The sequence below is a fragment of the Dufourea novaeangliae genome, unplaced genomic scaffold (assembly GCF_001272555.1).
Source record: "Dufourea novaeangliae isolate 0120121106 unplaced genomic scaffold, ASM127255v1 scaffold1, whole genome shotgun sequence".
Lineage (NCBI taxonomy): Eukaryota > Metazoa > Arthropoda > Insecta > Hymenoptera > Halictidae > Dufourea > Dufourea novaeangliae.
The window spans coordinates 24989-40769 of record NW_015373885.1 but is presented as its reverse complement, the minus strand read 5'-3'; the positions used below and the strand labels follow the sequence as shown (position 1 = coordinate 40769).

The 15781-nt window shown below is 41.5% G+C and overlaps 2 protein-coding genes across 2 annotated transcripts; one reads left to right on the top strand and one right to left on the bottom strand.

Annotated features, from left to right (window-relative positions):
- Window positions 1-217: 217 nt before the first annotated feature.
- Window positions 218-14821, bottom strand: LOC107194066 (chromatin assembly factor 1 subunit A-B-like). The gene is given in 11 exon segments (XM_015583634.1): window positions 218-1281; window positions 1451-1589; window positions 1651-1702; window positions 1780-1928; window positions 12665-12831; window positions 12905-13238; window positions 13240-13270; window positions 13346-13494; window positions 13574-14325; window positions 14436-14525; window positions 14618-14821. Coding segments are annotated over 10 exon segments (2853 nt in total). The 5' UTR covers window positions 14515-14525; window positions 14618-14821; the 3' UTR covers window positions 218-280.
- On the top strand, window positions 10383-12382 carry LOC107194055 (Wilms tumor protein homolog). The gene is made up of 4 exons (XM_015583623.1): window positions 10383-10668; window positions 11004-11231; window positions 11487-11629; window positions 11863-12382. The coding sequence occupies exons 1-4, from the start codon at window positions 10383-10385 to the stop codon at window positions 12160-12162; spliced, it is 957 nt and encodes a 318-aa protein (XP_015439109.1). The 3' UTR covers window positions 12163-12382.
- Window positions 14822-15781: the final 960 nt, after the last annotated feature.

Genomic DNA, 15781 nt, shown 5'->3' with positions numbered 1-15781 from the left:
AATAATTACTTTCGGACAATAGTAATCATAACAATCATATATAGGCAGATTACAGACGAATTTTACAAAAACAAAACAATTCAGGACTTTGTACACATGCGATCTGTATTTAAATAATAATAAAAGTATGGAAATCATCCACAATCTTATTCCGGCATACTGCCTCACTCTCTCCTATCATTAATTATTTATCACAATTTTTTTTCATTTTCCTTGTACAAAATTTTCTTCTATCTTTTGTTCGTCCCACGATTCTTTTTACAATTTACTTTTCCCCTTCCTAGTCGTCACTGTCAACGTCCATGGAAATAATAACAGTTTCTTTAATATTCTCTTTCTGTTTGTTATTTATTGTCTTTCCATCACTCTTATTTCTCTTTACCTTCGTGAATGACTTTGCGTCGTCTTCGTTTTCACAATCCACAGGAATAACCAGTCTATTTTCCGCTTTATCAAATTCTTCTTCAGTCACCGTCTGAATTTCAGGCTGATCGCTGTCGGAAGAACTTTCAATTACAACAATGTCGTCATCGTCGTTCTTAATCTCTGCATCTTTACTCGCCGTTTTATCGCCACTGATAGAATTCTTTAACAAATTCTTTTTCGACACCTTAGAAAACTGTTCCCCTCTACCGACTGAGATCAGAGTTGCTCTCTTTGGAGTCTTCGCGGGCTTACTCTTGGGGGTGGCTGGACTCGATTTAACAGTCAACTGTTTCTTCATCTCCTCCTGGGTGATCTTCTTCGTAAAATTAGTAATTAATGGCACGGTTTTCTTGTCTTTCTCCTCATCCAATTTCTCAGTGGCCTCCCCTACATCTCGTTTCCCTTTCGGTACAAGGTTGTAGGACCACTGATTGGGTAACGAAATATCCTCGTCCAGGTATTCCATTCGTATCTTTTTAGGGACATACCAACAATATTTCAAGTGCATAGGACCCTCTTCGGGACACGCCATCCACTTCCCTATCTCGCGTATTTTTCGAAGCAGACTGGACTTCGAGATTACGTTCTCGTCGTTCTTGTTCTTCTTGTTCCAGTACGCCGAGAATTCTCTGACCAGGAACTTTCTGCTCTGCAAGTTCCCATGTAAAAGACGGATCAGCTCGGGAAGAGCCCCTGCCGGAAGTTGGGACATCTTCGATGATTTCGCGAGACTCTGCGGCGTGGGCGTACCGCCCTCGGTCCCCGGGTCAATCTCGAACGTGGTCGACAGAGCCACTGGTATCTGACGCACCCAGGCCTCGCGATCCGACAAGAAATCCACTATCCTCTCAGGCACTGAAATCAGACAAAATTTCCTATCCTTTGTGTGTCGAAAGATTCATGCATTCTCCCACTGACAACTAAGATTTTTTAGTGTTTTTATAGGATCGACACTTATTAGACAATTACTGTTTCTTATTTAATATATTTCCCCAGTTCCCACACTCGTAGATTGAACGCTCACCATTTTCCGAGAACGTATTTTCAAGGCCCCTCCAAACGCAACCAATTATTTTCGGTTTGAGCCTCGAGGTCTTCGTGCTCCTGTCCGACTCGAATTGTTCTCCTAATACCTTCAACTTGTATTTCTGCGTTTCCGGAGACTATAAAAATACATACATTTAAATAATCTTCAGTAGAAACATTTTACGCAGAAGCACTTACCATGTCCTCCTTATCCTCTTCGTCGGCACGAAGTTCCTCGTCGGATAAGTACCTAAAACAATCGTCCATACATTAATGAAAATTCGGGGATATAAATGTGTTAAATTCAATATTCTTTACGACGCTTACCCGTGAGGTACCATGAACTCATTGTCCACGTCGTACTCATTGTCCTCCGTGGTTTCCTCGTCCTTTTCATCGTCGGAACCATGCAGTGATTCTCCTGGCTCTTCCTCATCCCACTCGTCGTCCGAGTCTACCTCGTAGTTGAACCATTTCTAGAAAAAAGAAGACGGATTATCCACACACACAATCTCCACAGTCCATCATACTTGTTGTTTCAATAATAATCATTGTGTCAATCAGACACATTTGTCTCCTAGAAGAAATGACGTTATTCTGTCATGTGTAGGTAAAATTTAGTCTTCAAGACTTTTATTTACAAAAATTTGCAAATATATCTATTCATCAGTTCATTATATTAATTTTTTACCACTATGTCAAATTGACACCAAGGGACAAATTGAGTTTGGAAATGAGGGACGGGATAAGGATTAATCTTAATATTTCAGTTCCAATAGACTAAGTAACCAAAGAATCTCCAACGATCTTAACAGAATCACATGCTTTGTGAGAAAAAAGAGAAGAAAGTCAACTTCCTGTCGAAGCGAGACACCCTGTACACACAGAACATCCCACGCCACGACCGAGTTCGAATTCATTACTTCTGGCTACCATTATCTCCCCTCCTTTTTTCCTTCAGGCAGTTAAAAGAATGTCCTATAGTATCCTATTGTGGATGTATATTGTCAGAACAAAGGAAATTCGTAGATTCCCCGTGCAAAGTTTGCTACCTCTGCCAAAGCAGACATCCGATACAAATCGAGCCGAGTCGCCAAGGGGACCAAATTCTATTGTCGGTTGTCATTCGAATCTCTCTCGACCGCCGTTATCATCCGTTTTTCCATACGCCGTTTATTTTAGTTACGATCACGGCCACTGGATTTCACTGGAGTCTGGCCTATGATTAAGCAGGACGTCGGTATCACTGCAACTTCCTTGACGGGAGCGATAATCGCGACTTCGAGCGAAACCGTCCCAGCCCAAGAGCGTCCACGTGCTGCGTGGACCCCGCGTTCCTACGATTCGCTCTCCTCTCTTTAGTCACGGAGCAGTTAGCCCCCAGGGTGATACGCGCCAGCTTTCCATTCTGTCTCAAAATGTAGATGCACTATTTCTCGTCGGAAAAAAAACAAATCTTGGTGGACAGAGCTCCCTTCGAAAGACAAAGGAAAAATATTTCGAAGAACTCGCGATATACGATGGAATTGTGAAGTGTGTGGGGTATCTTAGACTTGGCGTCAAATGCAACAATCGACTCGAAACCGGACATCAACCGTGGAAAATTAATAAAACAGGTTAATAAAAAATTAAAACAAAAGGACTTCATGTCACACGACTTGAACCATCGAAAATTGATACAATGAACAATTAACGTCCATGTTTACACGAGTGATGTTAATTACAAATCACAAGTAGATTAGAGGAACGTGGTGTGGCTGATGATTTCGAGATGGCATTTCGACAAAAATCAACAGAGAGGACTCGGTCACTGGATGCCGTGGTTACTCATTAAATGCAACTTTGGTAGCTTATATTAGTAGCTATTTTTACTGTTCTATTTAAAGCGATATATCGCGGCTAAATTCGAAATTATAAGGCGATAAATGAACGTCGGACGAGGTGGAACGAGACGGTCGAATGATTTCGTCGGAGTCGTGATTCGATTTTTCAACGAAGAAATCGTAGCTGGTTCCCGGGGGCACACAGTGTCGGCCCGAAAAGTCAATAAATCGTCGGAGGGGGGGTTTTCTCTTTTGCGGCAGGCGATTCTTTCTTCGATAAATCAACGTCGATTTCATCCCCGCGCGGGCATCAATTACAAGACGCTTACCCGAGACATTAATTTATTATTGGAGAAGGAAACGTGATATCGCGAATGATCGGCGCGCAGACGTCGTCGTCGTCGTCGACTGCGGAAAACTGGACGAAAGGGTTTCAGGAGAAAAGAAGACACCACCAGAGTGTATACTACTTGTGCAGCTTTTTAGGAGGCAGCGACAAAAAGGTACGTATCCGAAGAGTAACAATGTTTCAATCGCGAAATTTTTCATTTTGAGAAAATACGAAATTATTATAAAATGAATCACTACGAGATTTTACATTGATCACCGTAAACGATCAGTACACCGCATGGTTTATCTGCTACTTTTGGCAGTACCCATTTGAAATATTCTTTTGGTGAGAGCACTGGAGTTGGGGCACTTTGATGCAACAGGGTACAACAAACCACCAATAATATGTCGATATCCATAAACAATTAAAAGTTCAAAATATGACCACAAGATTATGCGCTTATATACTATCCTATGATCATGTTTTGAACTTTTAAATTGTTTATGGATATCGAGATACTATTGGTGTTTCATTGCACCCTGTTGCATCAAATTGCCCCAACTCCCCTTCTCCCTCAAGAGAATGGTAGCGAAAGAAAATTAAAAACGAATTGTAAATTGATTTGTTATCTCTGGCACACGCCTGACACGACATCAACATCGCGGATCAGCGTTGACAAGTATCTCGATCGTTTCCTCGCGGTATTGCTTCGCTACTTCGCGTTACAACGATCTCGCTCGAGTAGCTTCTAAGTGGGTGATAAAAACTTATCTCGACAAAATTACGCCCGGGCTACCTCTGCGCTTCTCCTCTTTGCACTTTCACGAGATCACTGGATACCCCACTCCGAATAAGAAAAAAAACTGAACGGACGCACCCCAACAGATTCTTCGCGAGCGTAAGATATCTAATAGACATTGTTAACACATTATCTACTGGCTGTCCTCTTTTAAACAGTTCAATCACAGTAGGAAATTACATTCATGAAAATAGCATCAATTTCTTCTTTAATACCTTGACTGCCGTGTCACCTGAATTCGGCTGACACGTAAAGTTCCCAATAGGCTGCGTCACCTGTACATGCATGACGGTCATATTTGCTGGACACGAATGATCGAATTAGGTATTTGAAATACTGTTCGCGGCCTGATGTCGAAAAATTTTACAGTCAAAGTGTTAACGCTGATATCTAAGGGTAAATTAATAAGCTCCACATCTATAAGCACTGAAATAGAAAGCCTGTTAATAGGCTACCAGCTAACCTAATACACACAGGTAGAGTAAGCAGAAGAATGCAATTTCGCTTGCACTATTCACGCCTTCAGGTATCAGACAGAGCCCTCAAACGAAAAAAATTCAAGAAGGGGGGTGGAGAGATAAATCAAAGCGAAAGCGATTAACAAGCACTTAACAGAGACCTGGACCAGACCGCCGCGATCGTACAAACGTAAATCTCCCATTAATCACACACACCGGGTACGATCTAACGATTTTGCCGCGGTCCGCGTGGTGGGGGGAGGAGACTCGGTTATCGGGATCTAAACGCAGCCAACGCGTTAACGTTCGAACGGCGCCTGGGACGAAGTGTCGTGCATTATTTACTACGTGTTGTCACCCGCCGGGCCATCTGTAATGGCTGTTTTATGCCCCCATTAAGATTACGCTCGGTGCTCCTCCTCGCGCACACCGGCGCGATTGAATCGTCCATGCCCGGCGATTGATTTATCCCCGATTATTCGGTTGCCACGTTACGTGTCTTACGGCTGTGGATCTATGCCACCATGTTGCCTCCGATTCGAAACATTTCAAAACCCGTAACAACGCGTTTGTTGTCGCCGCCTATTAATTACACGCTATTGAAACGTAATTTAACCGCTATCGGCTGGTGACCAGTGATCTGTACTGACAAGGAAACTTGGGTAACCTGTTCCGATTTTTCTTTGAATTCTACAATTTTGTAAGGAACTTCGATAGAAGCATCGGGCAAGTTTTCGTTTTTGCTGATATTCGGTTCTTCGGGGTGGAAACCACCCCTTAAAGGTTAATGGGTTTTTACTATTTTCATATACATCTTAAAAACTGTAGTAGATATCGAAAAAACTTTTGGAATGAAACTTTAATGGCTTCTAATGCTCTATAAAAATGTGTAATAAAATTGTTAAATACTGATTTGTTTATTTTTTATTTAAAAATGAAATTGTTGATAAATTTTATTGTACAGTTGTATAGAGCATAAAGAGCCATTAAATTTTCCTTGTAACAATTTTTCAATATCCACTGTAGTTCTCGAGATGTACAGGAAAATAGGAAAAGCACATTAACCTTTAACCCTCGAACCGCCAACCAAAAACAGGATAATATCGTTATTTTATTCCCGATATACACGTGCATCGATAGTCTGGGTATCAATACGTATCGATACCAAATATCGATAAAATTCAAATGTATCGCCATCGCTACGAGGGACCGCACGATTCGTATAAAGAAAAACGCTCGTCGATTGATGCTCTAGCACGGTATCGGTGCATAATACCGATCGCCTGCCAGAGCAAATTGACTCCGTTCGGAGCTCTTTTATCGACCACGGAGAAGTGACGCAATCGAGACCGCAATTAATAAATCTCCCCGGAGGGTAGATAGAAAATAATCTTTCGCGGAGCGAAGTAAAATGAATCTTCGACATTTCGATTAAGCGTGAGTGTGATGAGGGGGAAGGGGACGGTTTAACCAGCGAGAGGCTGTCTCAAAGCCTCGCGTCACTGGGATAAATGTCGTCGATATATACGTTAATTTTTGCCGGAGAACGCTTAACAGTCAGTTCAAACGATGCAGTTTTTTGACTGATTCAGTACTTTTGCCGAATCGGTAACAACCAAAAGTAACAACGTTCATACAATTATGTATCTTCACCGAGAATCGCAACTTTCTCGCCGTATGCTTATTTCGCTTGTTTGGCAAGATGAACATTAATATGTTTTTTTTCTTTGCCCCCTCATAAAATGAAAACCGTGCTAAAATCTATAGAACTTTCTAATATCCTGAATTTCAGGCGACTGAATACACTATAAATGTGTAAAATCCGTAATATACATGTTATTTGTATAAAAATACGCGGTGGCGCGATAGACAATGATTTTATCGGTGAGAACTGTGGCGTGTTTCGCGAGCAATTCGATGATCGATCGTAGAATGCACAAGCGAAAGTTTCCAAATAATCACGACGGGGGATAACACTCTCGTGAGACCGAGCTGGGATTTCCTCGTCTCCGTTTCCGACGTGACACGGCGCCGGGCTGAACGCGAGCACCAATTCTCGCGATGAATCCGTTAGATAAAAAGGGAAACGATAGATCGATGGCGGTGGTCTGTTTTTCATAACGCGTCGGAGGAACGATATCCGTTAACGTCATTCGACGGTTTCGAGCCGATTATAGCCGGGAGTATCGATGAAACTTCATTTCTCCCTCGTGATAGTCTTTCTTGCATTCCACCCTCAGCGTCGATTTACCAGTGGTAGATCGATATCGTATACGTAGACACGAGATTCTATCGTTTCACTTGATCGATTTAGCGAATTCTCATTTGGTTCGACCGTTTAAAAATAGTTTAGAAAGCATGGATGAAGGGTAGGGTGAACAAAGATCTAGCTTCGAAGAGCGTACGATCACGGAGAGGGTCGGGGGAGCACTTCTCGCGTGTGTGTTCTTGACACTTGAATCGAACGCAAAATATAATACTACATTGTGTATCTAAGGTCAACTTTCCTCGACACGGGTAAACGTACTACGAGAGAGCGGCTCGGGCTCGCAGAGTGGCACTGACTTCGAGACACTTTATCTGCTTCTTCTTGTCGCTGTAGGTCAAAGCCATTGCATTGTTACAGACGTTTCATTGATAGATCCTTCGGAAATGTAAACTTTGCTCGAAACATTTCCACTCTATGCTACGTTACTGCAGGATAATAATTTCGCAAGGTGGTTTAACCGTGTCCGTCAGGGGAAGCCAAGCTTAACCCTTTAAGGCCTAAATTGTTTTATTGTTATTTATTTACTGCGTTTTTTTACTCCAGAAACTTGAAAACTAAGTATTCCCTGTCGATATTAATCGATAAACGCATGAAGGAAAAGAATCACGGTAAAACTGAGGTATTAAAAAAGACCGTATTATCAAGAATCTACAGGGTACTTCGAAAAATGTGTAACACGTGAGCATTGGAAGTAACATTTTCAGAGAAATCAAACCCATACAAGAAAATATCATATCTTTAAAGTCTCTCCACTTGTTCACCATCTACCTCCTTAAAATTCTCACCTACCCCAGAGCCCTGAGGCACATCTCTGGTCGGTATCCGTTGCAATCACGTTTGCAAAGAAAATACAAGCGTCAACATTTCTCAAAGCACCCTACATAACGGTTCCCGAACAAAAGCCCACGCGACAAAAAAAAAAAGAAGAAGGAACACGCGACCAGAGTTTTTATCATCGATTCGTAAAGAGACAGTGCTCTAGAGGCAAATGGAACGAAGAAAGCATCAAAGACGGGGTGTGATTCCGTTGGCTCGAATTTCTTGCAAACCTCCGTAATGGAACGGAAAAAACACACACACACGAAACAACGTGGTGGTGATGGCCGTGAATCCGATAAGCATCGAGAGGCCACGTGCGGGCGCCAGCAATAGCGGTTAGGCACGGAGGAGGATTCGGTGATCACGGACCGAGTGGCGAATTCTGTCGCGAATGGGGCCTTGTGCGTCTCTGTGGGCCAGAAATCTCGCGAGAGCCCCCGATTATCGGGGGGTGGGGGGTAGGTAGAAGAGCCTGGTGTCGTAAATAAACGCGAGTCACATACCCAGTCCAATTAGCCAGGAAACCGATTCGCTGGCGCGTCTGAAAAGCGGTGTTCTGGGATCGGGCCGCCACGATCCCTGGGGAGGAATCAACGGTGACGGCACCGGGTGGCACAGTCTCGATTATCTCCCGAACCGTGTGGTGCCTTGTCACATGCACACACGACGCGACTCATCCGCGTGTTCTGGACCCGGAGGCCCCACCAGTCTCCACGAGTCGCTCGACCGCGAAACTACCCGGCTAGAAGAGGGGTGACTTCGTTCGATTCTTTTCGGACGACCCCAAGAAACATCTTCGACCCTTCGAACTGGACGTTACTCACCGAAAGAGTTAAAAAGATAAACACCGTCACACTGATTATTGTTTATACAGAGTGAGTGACAAAGGTGGAAGTTTTGCTCCTGATAGATAGAAAAAACCATTTGCTAGGACACCATAACGATCGATAGCTAGAGCAAGATGAGGATTGGATGATGTAGTAGTAAAACCTGACTTTGTGTTGTCATCTAGATAAACTGACTCAACAGTGTCGTGGAAATCGAAGATTGAATTGAATAGTTGATCTATAGATAGAGGAAAGATTAAGGGTAATTGGAAGAAATCGATGGAATGCTAGTTCCTACCAAAATCTATAGTGCAAATAAAGTTATGAACGTTTATTCAGCCAGGAGAAAGTAACTACCGCGGAAGGATCACTTTGGTCGATGTCTGTTTTCAAGAAGATTCTACGTTTGAACCGCCACTCACTCTAGGTTTGTGCGCTAGATTTGAATAATTTGGTAGTCGATGGCGATGGTTTAGTATGATCGTGGAAGGATTTCCCAGCGCCGATGCCGATGTACATTGAAAAAAGGACGAACTGATTTACTGGTCGCGTAACATCGAGAGCCTTGAAACGCTGGCAATCGGAAGTGATAATGCGCAGAGGAAATCAAGACAGTGACTAATAGTGAAACAATTGCATGTGAGGAATTAATATAAACGAGCAAAAGAAAACGAACTTAATTTCAAAATATCGAATCGCGCGGCAATATGATCGAAGACGCTGCAATGTTCGACGTAAGTATGAAGTTTTCACTGTCGATTATTTAAACAAAAAAATGTACCAAGAAGATGAAGTCTTTATCACGAGAATCGACAGATTGAACTTTTTTTTTTAACGGTAACAGTTATAATTGAAAAGTAGAGGCTTAGAGACGCAATAAAAAATTAATACGATCGGAGGTTTCCGGGTGGAAGCTGCGTGTGTCCAATAGTATCTGAAATACCGGCGTTTCGCCGCTGATACCAAATTATCAGTGTCTCATCCGACTCCGATGAAGCTGCCTGCGACACACCGACAAAGCGTTCATCGAATAGTTTCAATCTTTTCATAAAACAATCTCACAAGTGTCATTTAACAATTCGTAATCGGGCGCATTTGGTGTTTGGTCAATTTTGATCTCCGCTACACACTTAGGGAACATACTATTGCTAATCTTCGGAGGGTGTCAACCCCTGAGCTCAGAGAATCAGAAATCAGAAATACCGAGGTGACCAATAATTCGCGGCTACGAATCAATCGAACGATGATCCACGCGCGCGTAAACATTTCGCCACAGGGAAGAGGAACCAAGAGGAAAGAGAAATCCCGTCTTCGGACGCCGTTGCATTGCCATTTTTTCCCTCTTTCTTTCGGGCCGCCGACGATAACTCAAAATAGAATTGAATTTTAATCGAGAGATATAGACCGTTCACGGTGCCGTGACTTATTGTCAGTAATCGCCCGGTTGCCCGGCCGCGATTAATCCCAACCTCTCTCGCAACAATAAACAGTCTCTCTGTCCGCCGTTTCGTCGTCGGCACGTTTTCTTTCCGCTTACGGCGAGGCTCTTCGTTCGATTTCATTTTTTTTTTTTTGTTTTTGTTTTACACCGTTTTCCCTCGCAGATGACGGACGAATTGTTGTTCTCTGCGTTGGGTCTAACCACGGACGCAGGCGTCGAGAGGCAACTGTTCTCCACAAGCGCGATCAACGGCCTAGCCACCTGCGAGTTCGACGTGTCGTCGTCGTCCTCTGCGTCGTCTTGCGGAACGACACCGCGTAGTGACGACTCGGAGACGATCGACAGCTGTATCAACAACATCGCCAATCCTATCGAATGTTACACGGACCTGACATGCCCGACGAAGCTACCGCTGACCGAGTGGTCCAACAATACATCCACTCCCTCAGGTGCGTTCCCTCTTGCTTAATACGTTCGATCTGACGAAGTAACGTCAGAAAAGAACATCCACATGGCTAAAATCTTCATCTTCGTGAAATTGGAAAATACCAGAACTTAAATCGTTATTGTTTATTTAATTCCTTAAATCTTGACAAGTGTATTTTGTACACAAACGGTTGATTGTCGAGTTAGGACCAGAAGTTCTCTTAACATTGTACAGTTGTAAACGCCAATGCGTGGACAAAGATATGTCTGTCGTTAAAAGTTATTGAAACTGAATTCGAGAAATGTTATTTAAAGGTTTGACGCATGGATAAAGAACTGTTCTGTGATGTATGCGCAGGGTGTTTTAGCGAGCTGAGTGAGCTAGACTCGGAATTGGAATGGTGCCTAGATAAAAGTTGGAACTCCGGCCTCCCAGAAAGGACACCGATGTGCACCGCGGGCTGCGAGGGTTTTCTACACTTACCCCTGCCAAATCCCCAACAAACGTATCAACACGAGGAACCGTTATGGGTGCTCGGAATCGATTTGCGAGCCCTCGAGGATACATTTGAAACGAACGGAATAGGTGATTGTCGAGCGCTACGGGTATTCGCCTAAAATCGTATCCCCAAATCGACAACAAAGTCTGACCGAACAGTTCAATGAATTCGAAAATATTGACACTTTGATCTACCGTTGCTTATTAGTTCCGCCAACAAATCAGTATAAATAATTGTATTGATTCGATACCGTGAAATTCAAAACTCCAACAGAGAAACTTAGTTTTTCCAGTCAACGAATCGCCATATATTATCTAGCGATTTTGCTTCCACAATTGCAGATTACAACAATAATCAACTAGGAGAGAATCTCATCTCGTCAGCAGCTACAGCGGCACTAGCAACACACGACTACACTAATCGTAGTTTGGCAAACGCGGCCGAGGACCGATGCTTTCCTTGCACTTACCAAGGATGCGTCAAGGTATGTTAGATCAATTCTAACAGCGAGTGCTAAAATTTACCTACTCTAACAAACTCTTCACTTTCATTGTTGCTTCCTTTAAATATTACCTTTATATCGATTAAGGTCCTCCGATAACTTAAACAACATCTGCTTGATAATGACCCTACCAATAGAAAGGAAATATTTAACTTGAAGTAACGAGGTGGATAATCATACTCTACATAAGATGTCCTTGTTCCTGATTCATCCAGGTTTACGCAAAAGCATCCCACTTGAAGGCCCATTTACGCCGTCACACGGGGGAGAAACCATTCGCCTGCACGTGGACCGGATGTGGATGGCGCTTCAGTCGGTCGGACGAGCTAGCCAGGCACAGGAGATCCCATTCCGGTGTCAAGCCGTACCCATGCGAGATGTGCTCGAAACGATTCGCCCGGAGCGATCATTTGGCCAAGCATCGCAAGGTGCACAGAAAGAACGCGTACCCATTGTTCCACGGTGGTAGAGGGTTACGTGGCGGGAAAATGAACATTGTACCAACGGAGATCTAGCGAATTCCCCTTTGCGTAACGCACCGACGATGAACGAAATAACATTGAAAGAATTTTCTCTCTCTCTCTCTCTCTCCCCCCTCCCTCTCTCTTTCTGTGTGTGTGTGTGGTTTTTATACGCAATGTACTTAACCGAGAATTATCAACAGACTCTCGACGCATGAACGAGGACAACGATGGGCCTCTCCCGTGGACATTCCTCGAGAACGAATAAGATTCTTTTTACGATCAATTTGATACGATGAAACGAAGTCGAGAAAAAAGATTTAGCTAGACTATTTTTTGTTTGTAGTCTACCTTTAAGAGTAGTTCATGTTACTGGACTAGATTAAATGACGTGCCTTGAGAAATGACAATAAATATTGTTGAAAATATGTTGCATTCTTCATTCCTTTCGCCGTGTAGTTTGAATGAATCTTTGTATTCATATTAGTATATTTTTTTAGAACATAAAACTCGATTTTGCTTGTAAATGCCTGAACTATTTTAGTTGCTAACTCACCGTGTCCTTTGATAGTGGTTTTCGAGGATTTATACTGTCGCTCCGCTTCCTCCACGTACCCCAATATGGCGGACGTCGGTTCTCGGAGAACTGAAGTAACTTAGTCCGTTGCTTCTCTATGACAATGTTCTGATTCACGATGTTCGAGCTGTCATCCTTTTCATCGTCTGCAGGCAAGTAAAATGAAATCCGAAACATACAATCAATACATAGCTATTCTCATGAAAACACAATGTTTACCTAACAGAATGACATCGTCTTTAGTTTCGAACGGCCATGTCTTTGAAGATTTCCATGGAACAATTTTTTTATTCTTAATTTCGCTAAGATACAAGTCGGTTGTTTCTGCACTCTCTTTATTGTACATTGCATCCAGTGCCTTTTTCTCCTCTTCTGTTAACGTTCTCCTACAAACTGGTGCAACTTTCATGTCTGTCTTGACCTCAAAGGGCATAAAGTTCTGAACCTTATTAATACTTTCTTCCTCGACGGTTTTCTCTTGTTTCTTAGTGACAAAGAAACTAGTGAAGTTTGAAGCTGCCTTTTGTTTCTTACGTTTAGCCTCTAGTCTCTTCCTCTTTTGCTTGCTTGTCTTTCAGCTTCTGTCTACGAAAGAATTTAGATAGTAAATTAAAAATCTCACAGTAAGATGTTTTTAAAAAGATTAGCAAGTATTCATACTCGAGCTCCTGTTGTCTCTTCTGGTCCTTCAATTTCTTTTCCAACATTTTCTGCTCCTTCTCTGCTTTTTCCTTCTCTTCTTTCTCCCTCCGTTTCTCTTCCTTTTCCCTCTGCCGGTTTTGTCGTTCTTCCAGTTTTCGTTCCTTCTCCTAGCAAACAAATAGAAAATATCAGTTGGTTGTATATACAAAAAAAAATTGAAATGAAATGGTTTTACAAATTATTGACCATTTTTAATCTTTCTCTTTCTTCTTCTTTCTTAGCACTTGATAACTTCTTTTCTTGTTGTTTAGGCGTTAATCTTCTCTGCTTTCCCTTGTCTGTATTGGGAGTTTTGAGAGACTTTGGACTATCAGTTTCTCCACTTATTTCTCCACTTTCATTTGACTTTGCCAATTCCTCTTTATCCTCAGCGTCTGAAGACAGGATTTCAATATCACAATCAGAATTATAGTTCATAGAATTATCTACTTCTGCTTTTTGACTTGAATGATTTGATTGCAATGCAGTCTTATCAGCATTTGTATTGGAACTTTTATTAACAGATTCATTTTCCTCGTTTTGCAAAGTATTCCGTTCATCCTTTGAAACTTCTCCATCTATCTCCGTTTTTTTAAGGAACTTTGACAAAGGATTTGATTTAACTTTATCCTTCTCCAACATCTTCTGCCCAGTCGATATTCGTTTTGGAGTTCTATTTTTATTTCCACTTTCATTTTTATTAGAAGTTGTATTTTCTTTTAGATTCTCAGTTTCTGTATTGTCTATAATTTCTATACCCTTACTATTTTCCTCTGTAGCATCCTTAGCAGAACTATTTAACTTTTTATTGCTCCCAATATCCTTGCTCAAGTTTTTCCTCAAAATTTTAAATGCCTTTGGACTCTTCAAATCCATAGAAGGAGATGTTAATTTTCTTTTTTTGCTATGTATAACATTGGATGATCCAATCGGACTTTGTGTTTGGAACGGTAATTGTGCTGGAACAATATATTCAATTATATGTGAATAAATTAACAGAAGAATCATAGTCATATTTTAATAACAATAACTTTAATCAAATTCTTCATCAAATATTTAGGATAAGTACCTTGTTTCATCTTTTTCTTAGCAGGTGTAACTGCAGGAACAATGCAGTCATCTTGCTCATCGATATCCATCATTTTCATCTCAAATGCCCCTGTCAGTAATAAAAAGAAGACAAACTTCAACTTCATTTCTTTAAACAGTGAGATAATAAATTTTAACAACAGCAGTTTATGTATACCTTACCCAAATAATTTAAAGTATATATCGCGTTTTAGAGCATCACTATGAGTGACAAGATAAAAGACAAATCTGTCAATCGCACATTATTATAACCTAGGCAATAATTTATTCGGTAAACGCGAATGACATCGAAACTATCGTTTATCGTATATTTTATATATATAAAACTCAAAATTACTGTGTTATATATACGCGTAAATTGCCTGTATTTAAATAACCACTTTCATAAAAATAGAATACTGAAATCTCATCACTGCCGGTCAGGATCGTACCAAAATCCGCGGGAAAATAGACCTTGGAAGGGGAATACATATTACGCATGATGCATACTTCCATGGACTCTGATTTGGGTAGATTGTTCTGTGTACGAAGGTAATAGGAATACTCAAAAAAAAAACTGTATCGATCAATGATTGGTGAAAGTCAAACCAATTGAAATACATACACATTTATGAATACGAATTTAACATTCAACTGAATTTAATCGTTTCTTGCTAATGAATACATGATGTTACCTTTGATTGCATAATCTTAGCATCGACGAGGTATAAAAATAGACCTTTCATCCAATCTGTTATTTCGGCCCACTTTTCTGGGGCCGAAGAGAACTAGCACCAACTAGCACCGTTGAATTGTCACTATTAGAGACGCTAGAGACCCTATAACATAACATATATAATAGACTACGCGGTCTTATGGTAAGGATGAAGTCGGCATTAGAGAGAGAGAGAACCACAACTGGAGTAACTTTCCTCTCTTTCTAATGGGACTCTTATTGTAACCCTTTTATCATTTCAGTGTCAATACCCGACATTACCGATAAAGCATGAATTCTCAGTATTATCACCGACTCGTGTCTCATGTTCTGAAATACCGATAGTGTAAAAAGTCAGGGATTTTCTGCTGCCTTCTACGTTATGAGAACGGTGAATTTGTGAACTACGTTAAATCTAAGAAGGGACCATGGTCGTGAACGGATTCTCTTCCGTCCGCTCGCTATAAAGTAGACGTATTAGAAAGGAGTCTTGGGTTCGAATCCCGACGGACCTATATTAGTTTTTCTTCGCGTACAAAAAAGTTCTTGCGTTTAATATTGTTTTTATGAATATGTATATGTATTATTATGTACATTTGAGTAAATTATTTTATTATTCCATTGTTATTACA

Coding starts and splice junctions, on each gene's coding strand:
- LOC107194055 (XM_015583623.1), top strand. CDS start 10,383: ATGACGGACGAATTGTTGTTCTCTGCGTTGGGTCTAACCACGGACGCA. Junction 10,669..11,003: donor CAATACATCCACTCCCTCAG/GTGCGTTCCCTC, acceptor ATGTATGCGCAG/GGTGTTTTAGCGAGCTGAGT. Junction 11,232..11,486: donor ATTTGAAACGAACGGAATAG/GTGATTGTCGAG, acceptor CCACAATTGCAG/ATTACAACAATAATCAACTA.